The 27,710-nt window shown below is 39.9% G+C and overlaps 1 protein-coding gene across 2 annotated transcripts in view; it reads left to right on the top strand.

Annotated features, from left to right (window-relative positions):
- The window catches only part of asic2 (acid-sensing (proton-gated) ion channel 2), a 449,569-nt gene that overhangs the window by 310,466 nt on the left and 111,393 nt on the right, over positions 1 to 27,710 (top strand). The window contains exon 1 of one of the 2 annotated variants that reach the window (XM_030736068.1): positions 324 to 1,072. The exons of the other annotated variant lie outside the window; for it this stretch is intronic. Within the exon in view, the coding sequence (XP_030591928.1) occupies positions 380 to 1,072 (693 nt within the window). The 5' untranslated portion in view covers positions 324 to 379. Of the gene's footprint in view, positions 1 to 323; positions 1,073 to 27,710 lie in introns of those variants that run through there. 2 annotated transcript variants of the gene reach the window in all.

The following is a 27,710-nucleotide window of genomic DNA, read 5'->3' as shown; positions in this document are numbered from 1 at the left end:
CACTGTCACCCTAACTGCCGTGGATGCTGGAGTCACTCATGTAGAAGACACCTTGCTTGGAGCACATTTGCCCAGCTGATTTTTTTTTTTTTCTACCCCTGCTGAGCTGGATGATTGGAGCACTCTCACATGGAGAGACTGAGAGATGACCAACAAGTAGCTGCTGCTTAGTTCAAGAGAGCTCCTGCACCAATAGGAGAAGGCGGCTTGAAAACACAGCGGTCTGTGAGGTCACGTTTTTTTTTTTTTTTTTTTGTTTGTTTGTTTGTTTTTTGTGTATGCAGTATTGTTGCATTTAAAACTATATGGGTCAATAGTGTTTGTAAGGCCAACACATATCCATGTGTGGATTACAGTAGTGGATTTATCCTGGAGCTACATGTGGGCCCCAGCCCCTGAGGCCTGGCTGGGAAATGAAGCCTTTCCCGCAGCTTTAGGAGCACTGTGGACAGCAATGGCCCTGGAAGGGCGCTGTCTCCGGAGGGGATCCCCGGCCATGATCAGAAAAGGCCGTCAGCGGCGTCATACAAAGCCAACTCTGGTCCAGGTCACTTCCACTCTGCTGTCAAGGACACGCCTCCACGGCTTGCGGCATGTTTGTGTCCCTGGTGGCTCTGTGGGCCGCAGGGCCTTCTGGCTTCTGGCACTCTGCACCTCTGTGGGGCTGCTTTTATCCTGGTCCTCCAACCGCTTACTCCACTGGCTTTCCTTTCCCACATACACACGAGTCCACACTGAATGGGCCAAAGAACTGGCATTCCCTACAGTCACTATCTGTAACAACAACCCCATCCGCCTGTACAAACTTACCAAGAGTGACCTGTATTTTGCTGGCCACTGGTTGGGCCTGCTGCTTGCTAACCGAACAGTGAGGCCCATGGTTTTGGACCTGCTTCAGGAGGACCGTCACACCTGGTTCAAGAAACTGTCAGACTTCAGGCTCTTTCTGCCACCCAGAAACTTTGAAGGGACCAACCTGGAGTTTATGGACAGACTGAGCCACCAACTGGATGACATGCTCCTCTCTTGCAGATACAGAGGAGAGCCGTGTGGAGCTCACAACTTCTCTTCTGTAAGTCATCTTCTTCTGTTGTGCTTTCTGGAAGTTGTAAACAAACTCCATCAATACAGATATAAACTGCTGTATAAAAGTTACAGTGATATTTGCATCATGCTGAGGCAACTCATCTTTTGCGGTAGTAAGCCTGAAGACATAAGACTGTAAAGTCTCTTTGGTAACTGTTAAAGCTTTGTTGGTCATCATAGAAATGTCTGAACATAATTTTCTGCATTTATGAAATCACTACCAGACTTCTTGGGTAACAAAAATAACCAAGGGATATGCATTTATGCAAAAAAAAAAAAAAAAAAAAAAGTTGCATGACAGTAGCCATTATCATATATTAACAAAGATGAAATGGGTTAATTATCAGCTTGTAGGCAAGTATAGCTATTATGCGACCCCTACATATCAAAAATATTCTTTTACAGTACTGCCCCAGGAGAGTTTACTGCCTCTGTGTCTCATCACTCTCATCTTCTTTTTCTGTGCGGATGTGAGTTTGGTGGATTTGTGTGCCCACACTTCCTCGTGGGCTCCCTTCCCATGGTTGAACCATGGCAGATGTTTTCTCTGTGGTGATGTGAAAGCTCAAACTGTGTTTGAAGCTTTTTTGTCTTTTTCTCCTCTTTTACTATGTAGTCAGTGTTAGAAACTGAAGGAAAAATTATTAAATATCTGTATAAAATGTTCACAAAAATAAACAAATGCACAGTGATCTTAATTAGAATTGTTTGTCACTGGTAACAACTCAATTTAATTGGATTTTAGTATTTGATATCACTCTGAGTGGCAGTGCCCACTTTTCCTGCAATAAATTCAAATAGTTAACCCACACAAAAGCAATCAAGACAAAACAGCACATACACTATATTTCCAAAAGTGTTCACTCACCCATCCAAATCATTGACTTCAGGTGTTCCAATCACTTCCATGGCCGCTGGTGTGTAAAACCAAGCACCTAGGCATGCAGACTGCTTCTAAAAATATTTGTGAAAGAATGGGTCGGTCTCAGGAGTTCAGTGAATTCCAGCGTGGTACCATAAAAGGATGCCACCTGTGCAACAATTCCAGTCATGAAGTTTCCTCGCTACTAAATATTCCAGAGTTAATTGTTAGTGGTATTATAACAAAATGGAAGCGATAGGGAATGACAGCAACTCACCCACGAAGGCAGTAGGCCGTGTAAAATGAGTGGGTGCCGAGGTGCGTAGTGTGCAGTGGTGGCCAGCTTTCTGCAGTCAGTCGCTACAGAACTCCAAACTTCATGTGGCCTTCAGATTAGCTCAGGAACAGTGATCTTCATGGAATGGGTTCCCATGGCCGAACAGCTCCATCCAAGCCTTACATCACCAAGTGCAATGCAAAGTGTCAGATATAGTGGTGTAAAGTACACCACCACTGGACTCTAGAACAGTGGAGAGTGAACAGTCTCTGGAGTGACAAATCATGCTTCTCTGTCTGGCAATCCGACGGACAAGTCTGGGTTTGGTGGTTGCCAGGAGCATAGGCGTAGGAACTGGGGGGGATGTGTCCCCCCCAATATAGGAGACAGGCGCATTTGTCCCACCTCAGAGTAGATCTGTCAGGTTTCCAATATGTGTCCCCCCCAATAGTAAACTCATTCCTACGCCTTTGGCCAGGAGAGCGGTACTTGTTTGACTGCATTGTTCCAAGTGTAAAGTTTGGTGGAGGAGGGATTATAGTGTGGGGTTGTTTTTCCTTAATTCCAGTGAAAGGAGCTCTTTATGCTTCAGCACACCAAGACATTTTGGACAATTTCATGCTCCCAACTTTGTGGGAACAGTTTAACTGCACACCAGTGCACAAACCAGGTCCATAAAGACATGGATGAGCAAGTTTGTTGTTTAAGAACTTGACTGCCCTTTACAGAGTCCTGACTTCAACCCAATAGAACACCTTTGGGATGAATTAGAGTGGAGACCGCGAGCCAGGCCTTCTTGTCTAACATCAATGTCTGAGAGAGAGTGGAGAGAGACATAATATCAACCCAAAATCCAGAAAAAACACATTACATCTCATTGGGTGAAATAAGTGTTTGATCCTCAAGCTTAGTACTTGGTGGATAAACCCTTGCTGGCAAGCAGGGCGGTAAGACGTTTCTTACTGCCACTTGGAAACCTGAAGCTTCAACTCCCTGCACAGATTTTCTATAGGACTGAAGTCTGGAGACTGGCTAGGCCACTCCACGACTTTAATGTGCTTCTTCTATAGTCACTTCTTTGTTGCCTTGGCAGTATCATTATGCTGGAAGACACAGCCATGACCCACCTTCAGTTTTCTAGTTGAGGAAACAAGGTTCTCGTCCAAGATTTTACAGTATATGATCCACTTCACTGGCCCCTCAGGTGGGGAAGTCCTGTACACTTAGCCCATTCCAACCTTGTGCAGGTCTACAATCTTTTCCCTGATGTCCTTTGAAAGCTCTTTGGTCTTGCCAATGGTGGTGAAGAGGTTAGAATGGAAGAAATCGATTCTGCGGACAGGTGTGCTGTATGCACATGACTGTTGTAATCAGGAGTATCTGTAATTGATTGATTGGCTGTGATCTGCCTGCCACATGGGCACACAACCAGCCTGAGGGAGCCAGAAATCTGGTTGGGTTGTAGGGTATCAAATACTCATTTCACTCAATGACATGCAAATCAATTTATAACTTTTATGTAATGTGTTTTTCCTGGACTTTCAGTTTATATTCTGTCTTTCTCCATTAAAATGAAACTACCATAAAATTACAAATTCAGCAAGGGATCAATAATTATTTCCCTCACTATATATTGTAAGGTAAAGACCCTATGACATAAGATAGAAAGAAAGAGAAAGAAAGAGAAAGAAAGAAAGAAAGAAAGAAAGAAAGAAAGAAAGAAAGAAAGAAAGAAAGAAAGAAAGAAAGAAAGAAAGAAAGAAAGAAAGAAAGAAAGAAAGAAAGAAATCATTGTTGATTTACTTCTTTGGCTGTCTTTTGTTTGTTGTTGTTAAATAACAACCGAAATATCCTGTCACTGCCGTAACCACCAATAATTCTAACTTATTTTAGGACTGTGATTTCAAGCATCTTTATTTTTTTCCCCCTGCGTCAGTCAGGTAGTGTAATCATGATGACAATAAAAATCTGAGTGAGTTGAAGTTGTGTTTAATAACAAAACTATACCTAAACGTTAGCTGTGGCTTTCTAGAAATAGAAAAGCTATATTCTTCTGTCTTTATGCCATTAAATAGAACTGAACAAACCATCATAATCATTTATTGCTTTTTTTAAAGTAATAAGATTCAGAGGTGAACAGCTTATTAGTTGTTCTTGTTGTCTAATAAAAGTGTTTTTAGTACATTTAGCCTCTTAAATGTTAGATATTTCATGCAATATTAGAAACAAAGCAGTATAATTGCTTTGCTTACAGTCTCTGAAGCTTGAAAAAAAGGCGACAGGACTTCTTTAAGTTCCTTAAAGATGCTTCACCTCTCATCCCAAAAGCTTCTTCAGTTCTCCCTGGAGGTGGCTGTGACCCATATTGTTCTGTCCACCATTTGGTTTGAGAACTGAAGAAGCCTCTCGGATGAGAAGTGAAACATCTTCAAGAAACTTAAAGAAGTCCAATCACTTTTTTTCCAACGCCACAGAATACAGTACTATGACCTGGATGACTGAGAACCTACACAGATGCATTTATTAAGGACTCAACATGAAACTCCCCTCCTAACAGTAAAGTGCACATTATAAAATAACTTAAAAACTTTAGTCAGTGGTTGTTTTTAGGGATGTTTCTGGATTGAGTTAAATGCAAGAAAAAAATATCAGACTAATTGATGAGCCATTTTAAACTATTAGTTACATTCACCAACAACCAAATCATATTTCAAATGCTGTTACATGTCAGTTTACTCTGACACAGTTAAAATACATCCATTTATTTTCTATCTCAGTACTACAGAACCATGCTGGTTTCATCCCTAATTTACCATCTTCTGTGATTAGAACTTCCATTGCAGAGAAAATGAGTGCGGCGCTGCCATCTGACACAGTTGCAGCTCCAACTAGTGCTGTCTGGCTGCATAGCACCACAGACCAAAGAGTGAACTTGTATCGTACATTAATAAAATACGAATTATTGCTGTGTCTAACTAGTATTTCTGGTGACACCTAGCAAAGGCATATGTTAATCAAGTCGAATAATCGCGCTCATCTGTAGTTGTTGCTGTGTGTGCATATGTTGATCAAACTGGCAGTTTTCATTAGTTTTACCTATGTGTCACGCTGCTCTTTGTCCTCTGTCAGAAACAGGACAAGGAACATCAGCCTTGCAAATGAAGTGCGCAGTCAGACCCATGCCCCTATGCCATCCATTAAAGATGTTTTCAAGAATCCAGACTCATTATAAAGTTTTTATATAAGAGAAATACATATTCTTTCTTATTTAAATTCAGACATTTAAAATCAGTGCAGTAGTGGAAAGGGTGCGTTTGTTTCTCGATGAGACCACATTGTTATCTGACCCTCGATGTCAAGTCAAAGCATTCAGTTGGGTGGCTTCACTATAACAATGCAAAGCTCCACTACCAGTGTAAAACTTTTGATGCTGAATAAGTTGAACATGCAAACTGTTCAAGTGGCTTTATAGTACTGCAGCAGTTCATCCTGGCTGAGGGATTTTCTTGCATTGACTACAGCTGAACATTGTGTGGAACGAATGAAGCTGCCAATGGAAAATTGTCCTCCGAGAACCACTACTGTGCAAATATAAAGAATCAGTCTGTACAATTTCTCTCCATACCAGTAAATCCAAAAGGCAGAAACCACGAAGAACTAGGTTGCAGCAGTAGTAGCAGCAGTTTGATCCCCAATCAAGTGAGACCATTAGCACATATTTTTCAGCACATAAGTTTTGTTAGTTAGTTATTACATGAATAGTACTTGCCGGGCAGTGTCAGGTTTCTCTGCAGATCAGAGCCACATTGATGCTTCAGTCTTTGCTTCTTTTTCATCTTGTACCTTAAAGTGGGCCTCGTGGCGTTAACGAGGCCTCAGTGGTTTTGCTAATCTCATTAGCCTGCTGCTGGAAGTCAGCAAAGACTCCCCGAGGCCTAGTCATTATCACTGTATTTAGAGCAGTGTCACTCTAAGACCAAAAAAGACGCAACAGCCAGATTAAAAAAGACATAGGGAACACATGTAGACTTGCAGCTAAATAAACGTGAGAGTCCTTGTCGTTTGTGTGTACAAATTTGTATGCCTGGATGTGTTTTGGAAATAAGTGGGGAATACAGTTTTAATAGGTGTTGTTACAAGCTTTAGAGTATAGAGGAGCCTTTATACTGCCAAGCAGTGTCTGGTTCGGGTTGGAGAGGAAGAAAAAAGGTATGACTAGAGGTTGGAAGTGAGTGATGGTATTAAAAAAAAAAAAAAAAAAAAAACTGCATCTAGTTGATCAGGTTGCAAATACAAATGGTTCCCATAATTCTGCCCGGCCCTTACAGCAGCAGGATTTCATGTGCTAAATCTACTGCATCACAGCGAACGAGTAGAAAGGTGGCAAATCAATAAATCTATTAGCTTTGTGCTGTGGTTTATGGTGGTCTATATTGCTCCTGCATCTTCAGTACTGATGTACTTTCAGCCACCCTGCAGCTAGTCCCAATAAACAGATTTGGAGAAACGTGCCAAAGGCCAAGCAAACTGCGCTCAGCATCCTCAGTGGAAGTAGATGATGCCTTATCAAACCCCAGCTTGCCTAGCCTCTTCCTATGAAGAGCAGATACACATCTATGCCATACATTTAAGAGTTCAGTCAAGGATGAGATAACTGCACCTGCAATGACAAATTAAACATTTCTGGGAGTTTGAGAGTAGCATCTAATCGTACTCCAAGTGGGGAATAAAAAAAAGGTGAATTTCCCTGTCTGGCCACTGTAATGTATCAGTTCTATCTCAGGAGAAATCTCCTAACTGCAGAGCCACATTAATGCTTCACTTCCCCCCCCCTGTAGTGTTTGGCTTGAGGAGGTATGTGTTTTTGAATTGTGAATTATGCAATGCATGCATCAAATATTAATAAATCTGAGCGTTTGTTAGAGCTGGTATATTCTACAATCTGCAGTTTAGAATTTTTCAGCTTTATTGTTTTGTGTTTTGGTTTGTTCTTAACCTCCCTCTGTCTGCTGGATCCTTACATTTGAAGTTGTCATGGACATATTATACCCTCTGTCATACCCTGAGTCATTTTATTTTTGTTAATCTGCTCAGGCAAGTAGATGTTTAGTGACATTCAACTGTACTAAAAAAGTAAACCTAGATTGTTTGCAGGAAAATAGATTAGGACACAAATCCTTTGCTCTGATGAAATCTCAAGGTCTCTTGTGAATTTTAGCAGTAATCTTTTAAGCATACTTTAGTTTTTCATTACCCTCATCCCCTCATTGTATATAGTAGATGTCTGCTCAGCTTTGCACATGACAAATTTAATAATCTTCTATTGGTACTGTGGGTTAGGCAGGGTGTGATGGATGATGCCTTTAACTGCTCCTCTGTTCAGTGTCTTATATCTCTTAACAGAAACGCGCTCCACAGCGGGGAGCTTTTAGGGCTGCGCCGATAGATGAAGATCATGGGAATCGACAGTGATAACAGTGATTTCCACACGATGCAATATTTAGTTTGTTTTCCAAAAAAATTACATTTAAAACTGATACTTGAAGCACCGGCATGCGAGTACACACAGACAAACGTGCTCGCTGCGGTTACACTGATACATTACAAAAATAAAGAAAATAGATGGAAGCCATTTCTGTGTGTTTGATTTTAATGTAATCTAAATGTGCATTTGCAACAGTTCTACTTTATTGCCTTTCCTCAGCTTTTTGTTTCACAGTTTGTGTTTGTCGCTGAAATTTTCCCATTTCAATGTCCATGTGAGATTAAATCAAATTTGATCCAAAGTCAGAGACGCTACCTCAACATGGGTTTGAGGTACTTCTTGAATGGTGCCTGGATGTTCTCGATAAACTTTTTACCAAGATAAAGTGTTTTTATTGATTAGAATCAAACAGAATAGACAAAACCTTCTGTACAGAAAGAATGAGAATGGAAAAAACACACACACACACTTCAGGAGCAACTCAAACCTGTGATCACACACTTCCACCCCCTTTTCTACTGAGCTAATTGAATTCACACTCATGAAGTTGCATCCTGGGGTTTATGATGCTGATGTGAGGGACAGAGCTTTAACAGTCCAGTGCATGAGGTTCACCATACAACAAATACAAAAACAAAAGGTACTAGTGTGTTTATGCAGAGAAGATGTGTGGCCATAAAATACATTTATTTGTTCACGGCAAAAAAAATCTGATCTGTATTTCTCAAGAGATGCTCAGACTAGACCTTTAAAATCCAGTGTGAACATCCATTCATCTACGGTTCAGTTTTTGCAGCTGTGCTGTGACCAGCTTTGACCCGTCTGGATTTCAGCCATGTTTGCTAGATTTGAATCTGTCCAGGATCAAACTAGTTATTAACCTAGTAAAACACTGCGGACAACCAGTCATGTAGTGTGTTAGTGATGATGATGGGTAATGGTGAAGATTACCCGAAGCTACTAGAAGCTGCTTTCAGCTGCTCTCTCATTCACGAGGGGTCGCCGCAGCAGGTAGTGCTGCATGTTTTGATTATGCCTTCCTGACACAACCCTAAAAGGAAACGTCCCACTGGGGATCTTTCACTTGTCAGGCCAATGTTCAAAAAAACTACACTTTGATAAATATTTTTTCTGTAATGTTTGTTGATTGAAGGTTATGTTTATGTCATTTTTTTAGAACTGTAAAAGAAAAGTTTGTGAACATAATATATATATTTTTTGCTTTATTCAGTTGGCAGATGTCCATACAGTTGTCTTTGGGCTATTTTCAGTTGTAACTTTTTTTTTTTTTCATTCTGCAGCTCTAACTGTTTGTCTGGGAAAACCTTAGATCTGTGTTACCTTTTGACTTTCCTCTTTTGCTTTCCACACCAAACCTATAAACACAATGAAGAGCCTGACCGAGGGCCCTGTGAAGCCACCTATGAAGCCTGGTCAATCTCCACTTAGCGTAAAGGTGCCGCGGATTGAGTTTTAAGCACATCCAGGTAATAATGCAGGTCTATCCTGCTTTTGTTTGTCACAGACCTTTTTCTGTAGCATTCTGCAAAGGAAGACCATAAGCTATTGATTTGGCTTCAAGTAAACAATAGTGGGAATCAGGTGGAAGCTTCAGCTCCAACGAGAGCAATCTCATTAACACAGGTGGCCTGGTGCTAACCATGCTCCTCACCCCCAATCCAATTTCCCTCTTCAGAACAGATGGCCTGAGTGGTTTCATGAGCTCCAACTTCCAGCTTCCACATTAAAAAACATAATAGTACTGTGTGTATGAATGGCCACAGCGCAGGTCATTGATATGCCAATGGATGCAGGCAGCATCCAGTAGCTGTTTGACTGCAAGCACAACGAACAGTCACCTTAATCTGCCAGAGTAATGCATGCCTTGAATGCAGATGAAAAGATTATACATGGTTAGTATTCATAAGGTTGCATCAATGCATAAACCACAGAACTTGTGTAAAAGGTTAGTGTTTGAAATAGAGAGCTAATGGATGCTGTTCGGTTCTATGAATACCATTAGCAGAATCTGTATCCAGTGTCCACTGCACCTTATGAAGGGCTTGTGTGAGTTACAGCAAATCAACTTCACATGGTTTTTCTTTATATTATTGCTAAGAGAAACATGTGTTGTGTGCATTTATGTGTTGTCAAGTTTGTATTAGGTGGCTGTGGCTCAAGCAGTTGGGTGGCACGTCCAGTAATTGCAGGGTTGGTCTGATCGCTCCTCACTTGCTGACGTGTCATCGGGCAAGACGCTCAACCCAGAGTTGCTAATGGACCCTATATGAAAGGCAGCATTTAGTGTAGCACAACACAAGCAAAGACTACACTAGTAACATTGTCTCAGAGATTACCCTAGGGTTGCATCAACAACTCTGTGAGACGAAGTCAACAATAACTAAACGTTCTAAGCTTTGCAAAGGTGAGACATTATTGCAGGGATGTTTTATCTGATTGCATTGCATTGCACTACTGTACAATTTAATGTCAGAGCACAAAAGATATTTCTGAGAATATAATTAAATGCATTTCAGAAGTTCAGACGGTTTGATTTGCTACGGTCTTCCTGTGAAACACACCATCATCTCTATGCCACATTAGGGGCAATTTTTTTTATTTTTTGATTGTGCTCAGGATGCCTTTGCTTTTCTTACGTTATGATTCATGTTTATAGTACTTTAGGGTTTTTTTTTTTAAAGTACCACATACACTGCAAAATTCCATAAAAAGATTTGATTTTCTCACTATCATTAGTTGTGTTTATCGGTTTTGATACAGGTGAACTCAATGTCTAATTATCCCACTGCAGAGCTTTTGATAAGGACTCTGCGGTGATTACAGAGTTATTGTAGCTGTTTGATGATCAAAATACTTTCCAGAGAAAATTAAAAAAAAAACAATATTATAACTTGTAAGTTTATGTGAACACTCTTTACAAGTTGGAAAACTATTACTGTAACATTACATGAAAGCAGCTCAGAATTCTTTCCTTTTCCCAAAAGAAAAAGTGAATGAATTTGATTTCATGTCATTTACATCAGAACAAGTAATAAACAAATTGCCAATACAGTTCACACAATTCTTTAATGCAGCAAGTGACTCACAATTTCATATTTGGAGTTAGTAATAGTAATTGCTGTGGCAGAATTTATTTGAGTCACAGTTCCACTATTGCAGTATATTATAGTATATATATAGTATATAATAGTATACTATTCAGTATAAGAACAAGAGTGGTTGGTGTTTTTTTTTTTTCATACATATATAAATAGATATACATTTCTTTGTGACCCTTAGCTTCTGTTTAAACAAAGTACTTGGAATGACCAGTAACAGCCTGTGTGTTAGAAGGACTGCACCAATCATATAAACAACCCATTAGTGCTTGGAAAAGAAAACACACACACACACACACACACACACACACACACACACACACACACACACACACACACACACACACACACACACACACACACACACACAGGGGGCAGAGCTGGCAGAAAGTCCACAGGGCTTGTTTGGTGGATCATTCACCAGCAGGCACGGCACTGACAATAATATGGGCTTCCCAGCATGTGATGCTAGCTTTGTATGGTTCTCCTCATAGGTGTCCCTTATCACATGACAGAGCAGCAGTCAACCCATATATCCAAAAAACTCTTGCACACACACAAGATGCTATTACTGTGAAGAAAATGGTGTAGCTGCATCTCATGTTTTCTTCCACACAGGGCACCAAACTTCACACCTTTTCTCTTGTTGAATCCACACCTTCAGTCTTCAGTAAAAGCTACAGCTTATAAACACACTGGAAACAGGCCAAGCACATATTTCCAGCTTATTATATCCCACATACCTTCTAGACGTCTGAATGCACACTCTTAATATGAGATTCTGGGCTCTGCAGTCTTGTGATGGACTTATTGTGACCACGGTGTACATAATTTTGACCTTCATTCATTGTATGGTGTGTGTGGGGGTTTTGTTTTGGTTTTTTTTGATAGGTAGGTCAGGTCAAAATGTGTCATGGTATTAGAAGACAAAAGTCCCTGGGAGAAAAACTAAGCAGATTCAGCCATGCTAGAGATATTCAGTCCCACAAAGCTGCATCCCGTCTTATCACTCCATGTTCCCGTATATTCATTACTGCCATGCATTACAACAGCCTCTGATTTGATCAAAGACTCATGTATCATAAAGATGCTGGTGTCAGCCCACCTCATCTATGTGCAGGAAAATGAAGCAGCCATTTCTCATTCCTCTTGTTTTTATCGGATTCCTGAATGTAACACTGCTACTATTCCATGCAGGAAATGTGCCTGCTGGTTGCCTTTTTTATGGTTTCTTGTGCTATATGTCAAACAGATAGCAGTTCCTTTGCACACCACTAGTTTGCTTCTTCAAATTTTAAGATAGGAAGACATCTTAAGGAGAGAAAAACTATATTTCAGTCATAACACCTCCATTTTCCCCTTTCCATTACTTCTACCTTTGTGCACTTACTCCCAAGCTGCTTCAGCCTAGATGATCTGTGGTGAACAGTATGAGGTTGTTGTTTGGATGGTTCTCGTGTGTGTGTGTGTGTGTGTGTGTGTGTGTGTGTGTGTGTGTGTGTGTGTGTGTGTGTGTGTGTGTGTGTGTGTGTGTGTGTGAGTCTGAAAATTCCTCCAGCCTGCAGATGTTGCTGTGGATCAGGCTTCTCTGAGGACACCTGTGTAAATCAGGGTTGAGAGTGAACGACCACAGCAGAGGCAAATGTAAACAGACTTAAAAGGGCAAAGTAGATGTTTATTCTCACTCAAATCTTGCAAGATTGTGCTTTGAAGGATAAATCAAGTGAAAGATAGCAGCCTTCTCTCCCGACAGTCTGTTTTAAGGTTGTGCATCTTTGATGAAAGCTGGTTCCACTGATGCGGCTTCAGCCAGCACTCAAAGCTGCGCTCCCTCACTCATGCCCTGTACATACACTTCCTTGTGTGCATGTCCACGTTTCCCATATAGACTTCATTTTTTATGTCTCTGACCTGTCAGTAAGTTGTATTGAACTGGATACTATTCGTGTCTAACTTAATCCATATTTTATAACTTTGCCTCGTTTCAGTAGTTCAATTTTGACTCTCACCTCCTTCTAAGGATCCTTTTCTGTAGCTTGAGAAAATAAATAAATCGCACACGTATGTTCATCCTACACGGCAGCAGATTGGAGTCAGCTAAATGAATCAGTGTGTGAACCCCTTTCTGGTTTATCATTTTGGAATTTCTGTGAGCCTTTCATATTGTGCCCCTCGAGTGCGTTTTGTTTTGGGGGAGGCAGAGAGGAGAGGAGGTGGAGGTTGTTTTGTAAGTCAAAAGAAAATAGGTAAGCAGCAAGGAAAGGGAGTGGGCACCAAGAGACAAAGAACCCAGCAACGTGCCAGATTTAACCTGAACAATATCAAAGACAGGAACCTGTCTGAGATTTAGAATTTCTGTCAATAATTTAACACGTCTCACAGTTGTTTGTGCCTCTCTTTCAGATGTGAATACATTCATGAATAACTGATACGAGGAGCAGTTTACAGCAATTCATCCTGTTAACTTGACAGCACATTTTAATTTATGTTTACCTTCTCAGCCATATGTTATACATACAGATATGTAAATAATAAAATGCTGTCCATTGCTTATATCTGTTGTGGGTGGCAGATGAAATAGATTTTAGCAAAATTCCAGTAGGCTTAATGAATGAGAAACTGCCATATGTCAACCTTTGTAACAAAATCTATTTTTGGAGTATCTGTATTTTTATCGTGTTTGTTTATATTGTGCTTACAGTCAGTTTAGTACCTCAGCTGGTATTGCTGTGCAAAAAGTAAATAACAGAAAAGAAAAGAAAAGAAACATCGTGTGAAAGCCAGCTAGAGAGTTTTCAGCTTTTTCTTCCCCTTCCACACTCATGACATGCTTTCTGACAATATTATTAGAAGTTCTTAGTCTTACAGTGAGGCCCAGAGATGAATTATGTCTGAACTGGTGCTGTACAAATACATTTGAATTTAATGAAATGGAAATGAAATAAATATTTTCTGTTCGCTCTAGAATAAATTGAACTTTGTTTTTCTTTTTTTTCTCTTTCTGTGCATTTAGGTTATGTTCATTTCTGTTCTTCACCATTTAAAATGTTGCTCTGTAACCACCGTCATACAGGTTTCCAGTTGTTTCCAGTTGTTTCCATTCCATTTATACAGTTAGATGAAAAAATAGCACTTTGTGAAGTCATGTGAAGAAGAAAAACAAAACAAAACAGTGCAGCGGGTGATGTGGTAGCTTGAAGAACCGCCTTTAGCAGCAATAACTTGAAGCAACTCTGGTTGAGAATTCATGCAGGCAACCCTTTTAATTCATCAATCAGGGGAATTCATTTTTAAACCCGCAGAAGAAAAATTATCGAGTGAGGATGGTCTAGAATGTTCAGCACTACACCCACATTCCATATGCAGTCCTGTGAAAAACTACCCCATGATTCAATAATTTGTATAACCATATTTATCACCAGTAACTTGAACTCATTTTCTATATGGCTTCATCAGTCTCTCTCACAACATTGTGGATGAATTTTAGCTGTTGCATTCTGTTGCAGATTAGCTGCTGTGCTTGGGGATCATTGTCCTGGTGAATGACTCATTTTCAGCTTCACATTTGACTCCAGAATATTTTGGTATAGGGAGAAGGTCATGGTTGAATCTATGATTGCACGGTGCCCAAGTCCTGTGATTGCACAACAACTCTAATTTGTCATAGTTGACAAATTTGTTCAAGTAGACCAAAGAGAGTACCATGAAAGTTTGCAACACTGATGGGATTTTTATTTATTTCTTTTTGAGTTTATACAACACAGCACTTGGAAGCATGACTTAAGCAAAAGTGCTGGATTCAGTGGTGATTTTGTCATAACCAGGTTGTGACAATACTGACATGAAAATATCATCCCAAAGGTGAAGTACAGCATGGGGAGCATTATTTAATTTGTAGTTGCTGTCTCTGGACCTGGGCAGCATGCCATCACAGAAGGGAAAATTAATTCCAGGTTTATCCGCATATCTCACAGGATAATAGCACAGTGGCTGTCAGCCAGCTGATGCTGAGGAGACGTTGGGTGATGCAGCAGAACAATGATGTAAACACTGAAGTGAAATGACTTCACAGTGTTTTCAAAGAAAGAAAATTCAGAACATATGTGTTAAAAATAGTCTCATTTTCTGTAAAGCAGAATGAAAAAACAGCGCTCTGAAAAACTGAACACAGTTAAACACAGCAATAGGTTAGAATTCAAAGTGTATGGAGGAAAAAAAGGTTTTTTTAATGTGACAGTGCACTTGTATATCATGATTATTCTGCACTCTTGGGAATTCAGATTGAAGATTTAAAGTCCATCCATCCATCCATCCATCCATCCATTCGCTTCCGCACATCCTGTTAAGGGTCGCGGGGGGGCTGGAGCCTATCCCAGCTGTCATAGGGCGAGAGGCAGGGTACACCCTGAACAGGTCGCCAGCCTGTTGCAGACTTTTTTAAATGATATATTTACATATTTAGTTTGTATTTTGCTATGGGAAGGAGATGCAATGACTCATTGAAAAGTGCAAACATGACTGGTAATATAGTATATAAAACAAAATCAGAGTTTGTACAGTTTTAACAAACTCAAAAGTCAGTATTTGATACGACCACCTTTATTTCTCAACAAGATTTCTTGTAATTCTTTCAAGCAGTCTTCAGGAATTATTCTCCAGGCTTCTTGGAGGATACTTCAAGGATCCTCTTTGGGTGCTGGCTTCCTTTTCTTATGTTCACAAGATGGTCCCACGCTGCTACAAGAATGTTGTGCTCCGGGCTCTGTGGAGGCCAAATGACTGATTGGTGTTCCATTGTGTGTGTGTGTGTGGTTTCTGTCCAGGTATACTTTTATTTCATTGGCAGTGTGCTTGATATTATTTTCATGCTGAAAATTTAAGCCAGATGTTTTCCAGATCATATTGCATTGTGGATCAAAATCTGACTGTATGTTCTTCAATCATAATGCTATCTCTCTCCTTTGGCCAGCTTATTATCCCAGGGTCTAGGTGACCGGCAGGGTCTAGGTGTTTATTGTCCGGATCTTGTTATTCCCATTCACCTGACTCCTCAGGACTTACCTTACTCTCTGCAGGTACTTGGTGATTGCATCTTTCCTAGTGGCCTCTTCATGATTCCCATTTCACTGTGGGATTCCAAGGTATTTGTAGCTATCCTCACTGTCTAAAATGTTGCCTTCTGGTAGTGCATTTCCCTCAGTTCTGACTACTTTCCCTCTCTTTGCCACCATCTGAGTACACTTCTCTAGTTTGAATGACACTCCGTTATCATTGCTGTAGATCCTATTGGATCAGTGAATCGCTGTCTCGTTCACTCACGTCATCCATGTTTGCTCCATTGTGTAGACAGTATCCATAGCCAGTCTTGTTAATGATCTGGCTGAGGGCATTTGGACCTATGCAATTGTGGCTTGAAGCTGGTGTCTAGTGTTGTTCTCCACATCCCCATTGAGTTCCTGATGAACGCTCATAGGATCCTATTGATCTTGTATAGCTTTAGGCATTTCAGGATCCATGTGTGTGGCACTGAGTCATAGGCTTTCTTGTAATCAATGCAGGCAGTGCTCAGTTTGGTTAGTCTGGTCTTACAGTCTTGTGTGACTGCTCTGTCTACCAGTAGCTGATGTTTTGCTCTTCTGGTATTTCTGCCAATTCCTTTCTGGGCCCCACTGATGTAATGAGCCATGTGCCTGTTAATCTTAGCTGCTGTGATGCCTGACAGGAGTTTCCATGTTGTGCTGAGGCAGGTTATTGGTTGGTAGTTGGCTGTGACTAGTCCCTTCTGGGGATCCTTGGGGATCAGGACTGTCTGGCCTTCAGTCAGCCATTCTGTGTGTATCTTATCCATTAGTAGCCAGTACATTTGTGCTGCCAGGCACTGATGGAGTGCATTCAACATCTTTAGTCAGTAGGAGTGAATCATGTCAGGGCCTGGTGCTGTCCAACTCTTTATATTTGAGACTCTTTCCTGGATGTCTGCAACTGTGATATTTATTGGATCCTGTTCATGGAGGTGGCAGTGGTCCGCTGTTAGATTCACTAGCCACCTTGCATTGGTGATATGTGTCATGAGCGCACATCTTGGATGGTTCAGTGGAGAATTTTGGTTTATTCTCCTGGCTTCTCTATCTCTGGTATACCTCTTCAAGTGGTTAGCCAAGGTTGTGAGTCTTTGTTTGGTAGTTTCTAAGGCTTCAGGTATGGAAAATTTAGGCACCCCTTTCTTCATCACACCTTTCTGATAGCTAGCTAACATCCCTCCATGCTACCTTGATCTTAGCCTCTAGTCTTCTTTTCCATGGAGGGTACTGATCTTTGTAGCTTTTCATCTTATAGCTAAGCATCTCAAGGATCACTGTTGCTGTGTTATTGATCAGCTGTTTGTTTTTGGTCACAGTTGTGCTGCATTCACATCCTCTAGTAAACTTTCAGAGGTTACTTCACCTAGTCTTGTAATCTATCTTCTCTTTCAGATCAGCTGCTCTGGCATTCAATGGGGATAATGATAATGATAATAATGATAATGATAATGATGCCTTAGAATTTGTGTTGTACCTTGTCAATCTCTAGTTGTGATAGCAGTTTCTTCCTGCGGATGCTGGAACACACTAGTTCGATGTCAGTCTAGATGTTGGGTGTCCAAGAATCCATTGTAGTATTCCAACAGTTCCCTATTTTCCTCCCTTGCCCATGCGCACTTATTCCAGTAGCCCACTTATTGTCAGTATGACGTGGTTCCTCAAGAACACCTAATCCTGGTGACAAGGCCAAAATGTATCCTTACTGGATGGAGGCCGGGACATATATATGTCTGAATGACCACTGCTCAAAGCTGTAAACAGTTCCAGGACACAAATTGAAATCTGCTGATTATAGCAATTGTACATGAAGAAAAAAAGCAGGTTTCATGTAAGTAAAAACATATTTATAACTGTAATGCAGTTACTATATTTAGTACAGAAACACATAACATTACTACATTATTGAAACATGAAATATGATTGCAGTAATGCATTACATTAAAATGCGTTACACTCAACACTGGAAATAAGGTGTCACTCGAGAATTTTGCACAGTACTTGGGCCTCAAGCCATACTGCCAAATAGAAATTACTGCAGATGGAAATAGCAATGAAAATGCGCATTGGGTGAGTTTCTTTTAATAAACAATATCTATGTGAGTGACTCAAAATAAACCTCAGCGCATGTGTTCATTGCAATGACGGAACATGTCACCTAGAGCAAGAGTGTGACTCACTGATATGATTTTAAATAGTTTTTGGGCATGGGCATGAAAGCTCTGTGGCAATAGGAGGTGTAAGCTATATTCGGCTTTGGATATACAGGAAGTACTGGTTAGCAGGAATAGTTCAATGCTGCTTTTGGTTTTCTTTTAGGATTTGCACACTGTAAGACGAATTAAGTATTTTGCTGCTGTGCCATAGAGGTTCTTAGATTAATTAGAACTTCAGAGGTTAATTACCCCTTCTTGTCACCAACAAAATCAATTCAACTTAGACTTCGTGTAAGGCTGGGCACTCCTAAAACTATTGCACTCTAATTAATGGATAATTTCACTATGGAAATAAATGTGGAAATGGGGCCCAGGTTGTATAAACTGTCTGTAATTCATATGTAAAATGGCTTCTAGAATAAGAATCAGCTTTATTGACCAAGTATGTGTACACATACAAGGAATTGGGCTCCAGTTATTTCTTTGCTCTCAGTGTACATAAAAAAAGAGACAACAGACAATAGTAACATACAGTATAGCATGTTTATATTTATATAAACATGCTATACTGTATAGCATTGCTCTGCAGCACCTACCAGAGGGGAGGAGTTGGAACAGGTTGTGTCCAGGGTGCGATGAGTCTGCAGTGATGTTGCCGGCCTGTTTCCTTATTCTGGAATCTTTTCTGCAGAGCTCACTGTCCATTCAAAATCACATCTTTGAAGAATTTGGGGCATTTTGCTGTGTTTAATGCTCAAAAAGCCACTCAAGAAGTCTGTGAAAGCAAATTGCTGCTCCGTTAGTACAGCAATTAGACAGTTTTTTTTTTTGTTTGTTTCTTCCTCACAAGTATGAGCATTCCCACAACCAGACTGAGACTATCTGAGAAAGCTCACATTAGCTCTGCAGTGCTTTCAATGTTCTCCCACACTGCCCTCCTCAGTGAATGAGACCCATGACTCTCCTTCACAAAAATGTTTCTTTACAGTTTGCAGGAAAAGCTCATCTTACGAATATGTGAAATGGGAAACATACAAACCCTTAGCCAGAAGCATTTCCAAGATATATGGACATGTGAAGAGGAGGAATGGAGGAGCCGAGTGTCACACTGGCCCTCGAAAGCTCATCAGCATTATAGTCAACATTCCCCTGGCACCATGGGCACAGGTGGCACTGACTCATTACTCAAAACCCTATGGGCTATCTTTCATGGATAAAGGGAATTATGGAGTAGTATTAGCACATCTCCACTGTGGCAAGCAGTATTTGTATTGGTCAGGACTTGTGTGGGAGACCTCAACAAAGAAATAGCCTAAAAATGTCATGTATTTCAAAGAAAATACATGAAAAAAAAAAGATGTAGAATTCACATATTTTTCTCAAAATGGAGAAATCAGAATTTCCTCATTATAAACACTAAAAGTAACACAGGCTAAATAAATTAGATTCTAAGCTGTGACCCCCGTCTTCACCGATGTTTCTCAGCCAGATTTATGCAGACTGTGTAAATATAGACGAGTACAGCGGGGGAGAAAAACAAACAAATATACAGGTAAACTTTTACCTGCATACTTGTTAGACGCTGTAGAGAAATTCCAAAATAAGGCAGTGAAAACTTGCTAGACTGGCAGAGATTGGTGTCAGACCGAGCAAGATCAAAGTATTTTTCTAGTTGTCACTCTCTGTCGTGCTTTTGCAGACACATACACAGTACAGTCAGCGACGCCATTAGTTATGAATATATCTACGTGGGCTCAACACAAATAAAGCTTACAGTAAGAGCCTGCATGCACATCATGTAAAATCCAAACAGCAATCATTATTTCCTGCATTGGGCCTCTCAGTGTAGAGTGCAGAATAAGTTTGTCTCTAAATGGGGTATTGGCCTAATGCTGTAAACTAATAATAATATAAATAAAAATTAGAATCAGGTTATAATCACTGAGACAAATGCAGAAAATAAAGATGTAACACATCAGTTCCGTTCTGCCATTGTTATCCTGTGTTGTAATTACATGAGCGAAGGAACTCAAAGCTCAAAACTTTACAAAACAGTTACTGTAGGTTACAGCGCGCTGCAAGAAAAGAAAGAAAACTTCAGCCAACGTATTTTTGTCCTTTATTACGGATTGCTGATATACGTACTACAAGTTTATATTTTTGTTTATTCAGGACACGTGAAGAGAGGAACATGAAAGTAACTTAGACAGTTATAAAATAAGCATTATTTATCTTACACTGGGCTCTTGCACAGCCATTCACTGCTGTCTGGAACATGCTGCTTTAGCTCCTTCCCCTTTAAAACTACCTGCTATTCCAAATATTCCAAAAACAGGTTTGAACAGCAGATGGGTCGGACTGCTGGGCTCACAACCAGTGCTGTATGTCTGAGATTATATATATATATATATATATATATATATATATATATATATATATATATATATATATATATATATATATATATATAATGCCCTGCCTTGTGTATAGAAGACACGAGGCAGGGCATAATACACTAAACTGCATATGCATAGCCCTGCTACATTACTGAGGGTTAATATAGTTCTGTTTCCATTAGCAGTACTTTAGGCATCATATTTTGTTGTTTTATTGAAAATCATTAAATAATCAGCAGCAGGGGAACCAAAGCATAATACAGCTTCTGCCAGAAAAGTTGATAACTTGGTAACACAGAACTCAGGGACGGTGGACGCAACTGCATAAAACCCTGAAATTTAAAATTGAAATGCATTCTTTGATCTCCTTTCACCGTTTGGCAGGTAGCTCCACAAGTAACTTTGTTCAAAGAGAGCCTGACAAATATACATGTGAACTGCCAGAGCTCAGCAACCACAGTGGGCTAGTTAGTAAAATAAGCTGAGCTTAGTGAATTGAGTAAAGTGGTTATATCCAGGCTTAGAAAACATCCCAAACCACACAAAGTGTAAGCATAGCAGTGGTTTCTGAAGCATGTCAGAACATTCCTGTTTCTTTCCTCCATATAAGACCAACTGACAGTATCTTTACACATCATTTCAGAAAATATCATGTATTTGAAAGAAATACAGGTTGCTTCCCATCAAAGACACAACTTTACTATTTATCTGATTTTTACTGTTGTGACTCAAAGCGTGGGAAAAAATCCAGTTTTATCAAAAACACTTCCAACACATCTGCATCCTGTCGATGCAGAATAAGTGATGCAACGATTTACATTACAATAAAAATGAACAAATCAAGCAAAGTGAGGTTATTTTAATAATTGTAATTCTGCAAGCTAAAAAGTAAACACGGCTAATTAAATATATTACAGTGGTACACATGTATACACATGGTTACTCTTTGCTTCTAAAGAAAATAAGAAGCTGCTCTACTGGCAGTTTTCAAAGATGTGTGTAAGCCCTGCAGTGACTAATAATCCCTAAAATGCCTTGTTCCCTATAACATAATGATGCTGTGCATCACTATCCCCTTCTTTCACTTAGCATTTCAGTCTTTCATCCTTCTCACCTCCTCAGTTCCCTCAAGCCTTTGTGATTTGCAGGAAGAATGCAGGTTCTGACAGCACTGTTAAACAGAGACCCAGCTGTCCTTCTGAAGGACAGGTGCTTCGGGCCCCAAGGGGACTTTCTTGGAAGGAGGGCATGCTGGGACCGTCCATACTGATGATGACAGCTTAATAAATGCTTTAACCAAACGGACAAAGAGAGAGCCAAGCAGCATGAGTCAGGCAGGCTGCACGGCCATGCTTAGATGAACGGGAGTCCTAGAGGGAGGGCCTGGGACTGATCAAGTTCTCTCCTCCATCTACCCGTCGTTATCAAAAAGATGACCAAGAAAAAAATCTACATTTTCAAAGTCAAGCATGCAAAATGAATATCTGTCCCTTATATGTTAACCACTGGCAGCTGGCAATATAGAAATCTCACTGGATTCATATTTTGCCTACTCCATTTTGCTGTGCTCTGTGATGTTGCCTGTGGAAAGGCGCAGTATCACGGTGAGTTATGCACCTCAGGTTGTTCTGGTATGAGTGCGCTCCTCCTGAGAGCAACCATTTCCTCAAAACATCAATCGAAATCAACCTTGTGGTGGTTGCAAGGTGTTATTTTCTTTTCTTACAAATGGTAATACGCATTTTTAAATTCAGTCGTAAAAAGGTTTTCATGTGACATTAACAATTAAGTTATTCCTGCTATAGGAGTTAAGAGGGTAAGTAGCAGCCACGTGCTGCTAATCAGAGGAACTTGATTAATTATTAATCCTCAGCAAGTGCGACCACCTCTATGAATGCAGAGTTTTTGGCAGTTTGCTGGTCTGGAGCAATTTGGTGTATTTTAACACAGTCCTCAATCTTCCAATCTTCTGTTAAAATTCATGACAGTATAAGTAGAAACTGAACAAACCACAAGGCTTCTGGAACAACAGGCCTCATTCACTATAAATCTGTACGGACCCTAAAACATGTGTACAAACATTTTACACACAGATGCATGATTTCTCAATATACCTGAATTTGTTCATACAGACCATGCATACAAGAATGACAGCCTTCATTATAACTGACTTATGTCATTGCTGCATATTGTTACTTTCAATATAATTTTTTTTTTTTTTTTTTCCATTGCAGTGAGTTTCTCATCTGGATCTGAAAGATCACACAGTCCTCGTTCTCCACCTTTTTTCTTCTTCTTCTTGTGGTGTGTTAGTCAACTTTAATTCCAAACTTGTTTTTACTAGAGCCACAGTGAGTGCCTCGGGGGAAATGATATTCAGTACTCGTTATTTCAGCCCGAGTGTCGCCTTTTATTTATTTATTGTTTTAAACGACCGTCACTCCCGTGGAAACACTTTGGAAAACTGTGTCTCTCAGACGTCTTCCTTTATTTCTTGCCTTAGTGCAGGATTTGCTCTTACAACATGGTCACCACTTTCTGCACAGGGTAAAATCGTTTCAATGCAAATATGTGTACATGAGGCTCATTGTCCTTTGGGGGGATGAGACCAGTGTGGAGACGTCTGGTCATAATGCATATCAGCACAAACACATCAAATTTCAAACAGAGTGGTGGAGAGGTGATGATTTGGGCTTGTTGTGCAGCCACAGGACCATTGAGTTGACCATCGAGTCAGACAGCTAAAGCATTGCTGAAACTGAGTCATTCAAACAGGACTATGACAATTCTCAATGAACTGAAACAACATTGTAAAAAAGAGTGGGCCAAAATTCCTCCACAACAATATGAGAGACTGATGAAGGTGGTTCTACAAGCTATTGAATCACAAGGTGTACTTCATTTTTCACAGGGCTGCATAGAGTCTTTGAAAACCTTTTTTTCACATGACTGTATGTGAATGGTGGGAGTAATGCTGAACATTCTAGACCATCCTTGCTTGATAATTTTTCTTCTGCAGGTTTTAAAATAAATTCCCCTGGTTGATGAATGAAAAGGGCTGTCTGCATGAATTCTCAACCAGAGGTGCTTAAACATAGAGTGGATACACCAGTGGCCTGATTTCACAGTTCCTTTAACAGATGACAGCTAAAAGCAGCTTTGACGTTCCATCATTTGCTGCTTTTGTGATTGCGTTTTACACTGATTACACTTGTGTAGTGAGAGCTGATACTGGACTATATAAGAAAAGATCATTTAATGAAAGAATATGCATATGATGTTTTAATAATAGTCTCTGAGATAGAACCTCATCTTTCGTCACAGCTATTTCACACCAAAAAAAAAGTAGGGAAAAGTTTTGGCTGTTTTATCAAAATATGTCTTTTGTACTTTGGAGTTATTCATTTATATTATTTATTTATGAAGCAGACTTTTTAATGATTTCCATTTTTCAGTTCTTGCCAGTTTTCATCTCAGATGAGACACAGTGGGGTGACTAATTAAAAATATCTGAACCCTTGACTTCAGCATCGAGGCGATTTTGTGGCTCTGTTATGTTGTCCTCTTAGAGGGAAGGGTCACTGCAAATTGATAAAGCTGTTCCAAGTGATCAACTTTATTCTTTGATAAAATATTTCTACGCTGATGGGTGTAGCCTCCACTAGGATGACGGTGTTGATATCCATGGGGTACTAAATGAGGCAATATGTCTTGGAAGAATAGTTTTCCATCCCTCCAGCAGTTCTGTTGGCGTGTGGTGACCCAGCATTTTAAGGCGCTTTGTTTTATTTGTAACCACTTTTTAGCTTTTGAGTTTGGCAGCAAGATTTTATTGCAATGTATTTCATTCTACTGTTTATATTTACACTGTGCCAATTCACAACTACAGTTTTTCCAGAATACTTTTCTGCTGGACAGCTTGTGTAACGACATTAATCTGTATTATGTAACAGCATCAATTGCTGACAAATTACATATTTAGTTTCATTGTACCTCTAGTGACATGGTCTGCATTGAATATATTTTTTTTTTTCCCAATAATTAGCGAAGACTAAATGCCTTTTACTTCTAGAAGGTAATGAAGCAGATGAAAAATGCATTAAATTAAAGAACAATTAAAGGGGATGTCAGAAAGATGTGGCACTCCTAATTGCTTCCCTCCCATCCTTAATGACATGCTCTAAAGAGACACCCTGAATCAAGGTGTCATCTGCCGTATTTTCCCTAAAAGTCAGGAAAAGTCTTTGAGGAAGATAAATCCCTTCTTTCCTTATAGCTAGTGAGGCAGCAGCAGTTTGTGTATCACTGCCTGTTTGTATTTGTTAAGGCTGACTTATAACACATTTATCCTCTTTGCTTTTATTCTGTGTTTTGATTTTCTTGCTCTGATATCACCTCTGTTTCCATCTTTCTGTCAGCAGGAGTTAGCATCACAAATGGGCCACATGTTACTGAGCTGTGACTGTATGACAGGTGGTATTTTGTCAGCCCTGTCTAAACATTACAGTATCCCCTCCCCAGCCTTCCTGTCATGACTGTGGAGCTCTGGGGCTGGTTGTCTTTTGGACCTCCCAGCAGACCTGTGGAGATGGTAACATGGGGTGGTGCTGAGCCACTGTCCCTGACACAAGGCTTTTAGGACCCATCAGAATGATCAAATATACTCTGCCGTCAAATCTTTCTCCCTCCCGTGTCGTAGAAGAGCCGAGCCAACTTGTTTGGTCGTGGGAAGGTAGAAGATACAGAAGATACAGAGGTGTGTGGGTGGATGGCTGAATGCATTCGTGTGTTTTTCACATGTGTGTATCATTTTAGCTGCCCACTGTGTCTGAGAATAACATCTATTTTGGATAATTCTGTACTTGGTTAATACTGGCCTTGAAATCTTTCTGTAGAAGGTAAAGAAGTGGATAACCTTGGATACACATAGACCTTTTTTTTTTTTTTTTTTGAGTAATGTAGCTATAGTTATTGTATAATCTTCCATTTTAACTTTACTTTTATACTGCATTACCCACCTTAGTTTACCACAGACACGGGAATCAAAACAAGCTGACCGAAGTAGAAAAAGATGTGTGTGCTAGCATGCTTACTGCACTATGCTCACATGATATGTATGCATTGAACCCAAGTTAAGACTAAATAAAAATTTACTCTAGAGCAGATTTTTCAGACTCGTTTACTCATAACTAATAATGAGTATTTTGCCCTGATTGGTCTGAAACACGATGTATTAAATCAAACAGACTAAAGCTCTAAAGAAGCCAACTGACACAATGTTGCTAAGTCTGAGAAGCTGAGTCTTAAAGTACCTTCAGGTAACAACAATCCAGGTGTTGTTTTTATTCCATATTTCTGTCTGATGACTTTGGTATTAGTTTTTCTCGTGGTGTTGTTGCTGTACAGGTAGCTAAGTTTTCACAGCCACAGCACTCACTGTGCTTTATGATGAACAAATGCTCTTTTTTTCCTTTTCCTCTCAGCATCACCTGCTCTGTTCCTCAACTGAACTCTATTACCTCACATTTTGTTGTTATTTGTTTTGGTTTTTTTGTCACTAATTCCACTAATTAAGTCACACTGCTCTATTTTCTGTTTTAGACTTAAGGCCACAGTGTCTTGGCATATTTAAATCTTTTAGATTTCATTAGCCAGTAAGGGTGATGAATTAAGTTGTCCCATATTTTTTTCCTTATTCATTTAGTGATTAAAATATTTCCCAATCTCAGTTGTTGACAACTATGCTTTTTATGACTTACTTGGTTGAGTAGTGCATAACTGCCTTAGGACCTAGCCCATTTATTAGGTATTCTTTGTGATGTGTCTGGAAGAGTGCTGTGGTAAATAATTCACCTTGGATGAATTTGACTCTTGAGGAAATGGAAAGGAAAAACTTTTGCATATGTGAAAGAATATCATACTCCACATCCACTGGATTCTGTGTAATGGGTAAGGGCTGCACAAGATTCACAACCTCTTTATTTCCTATTAAGATCATCAGTGTCACTCATGACCCTAAAGGAATATTCATATGAGATTTGTTTGTCTGGAGGAATTAGATTTTTTTAGTACTTGTACTGCAGATGGATTTTAATCCTGTCCAAAGCAGAAATGTGTGACTTTTGACTCCCTTGTAGCCTTGTTTTCAGAGTTCCTGAACTCAGTCATAGGACTTTAGCAAGCTAATTATGTAGTAAGCCATGTATTTTTAAAAAAATGATGATAATAATAATCTGTATTAAAATAATTTGTATAAAAATAATTGAAAAAAGAAAGAGCTCCTGTAAAATTGCAAATGAAAAATTTATTTAGCAAGAACCTAGAAAAATGTCATTATGCACCTAAAACCTCAATTATAATTCCACCTGTCCTCATTCGCTGGGTGTTACGTACTTCCATTTTGTCAAAGCCGCTTGTGTTTGAGTGATGCGTCATCTAGTACGTGCTCTCACGGCGCCTGAGGGGGATCTCACTCCTAACTCATCATATATTGATGTGATAAGTTGGGATGCTGGTTTAGGACTCTTTCACTAAAACTAACTATGAAGTCATTTTTGATGCCTTAACCAAACCAAGCCGCAGGTGAAGGCCCCGGTCACACAGGCCTAGATACCTGTTGAGACCAGATGGTAACCCTCTGGCAACCATGGGTTGCTAGAAAAAAAATGTCCTGTTGGTTTCTGGAGGTTGCTGGCAGCCGCTAGGTGAAGTTGGTCATAAAGAGTTATATCGTGCTGCACCAAAAACGTCCTTATAATTGCTTTGGTTGCTAGCAAATTGCTACAATTGCCTGTAGTGTGCAGAGACGACTCCGACTTGACTGCAAACACTTGCCAAGTGCTCAGCGAGTGGTAGTGAAATTGTGAAAAGTGGGATACAGAATGGGGACTGTTTGCCTTCAGAGTAAAAATTGTGTCTTACTGATGCAACCAGTGTGTTTTGGTGCTATGATGTGATGTTGGCTTGTTTATGGCTGTCATGTTCATTGTGATCTTAGTTAACCTTTTACTCGTATTTTCCTGCTAACGTGATGGTGATTGCTTCTCTTTTTAGTCCTAATGTTTCACAGACTGATTTCTGGTCTGCATGTTGCCTGTGAGCTGTATGCACATAGTTGACAATCGCTGACCTTACCTCGCAGGTAAGAAGGAGGTGGTTTTTATGCAAATGCAGGCTAACTAGTGTTAAATTAAATTCAATCAGTTTGAAAATGAGATTGTAATGTTATAAATGTGCTGCTCTAGTGTGAGT

Source organism: Archocentrus centrarchus, chromosome 8, assembly GCF_007364275.1.
Source record: "Archocentrus centrarchus isolate MPI-CPG fArcCen1 chromosome 8, fArcCen1, whole genome shotgun sequence".
Taxonomy (NCBI): Eukaryota; Metazoa; Chordata; class Actinopteri; order Cichliformes; family Cichlidae; genus Archocentrus; species Archocentrus centrarchus.
This window is presented reverse-complemented; position numbering and strand designations above follow the sequence as displayed.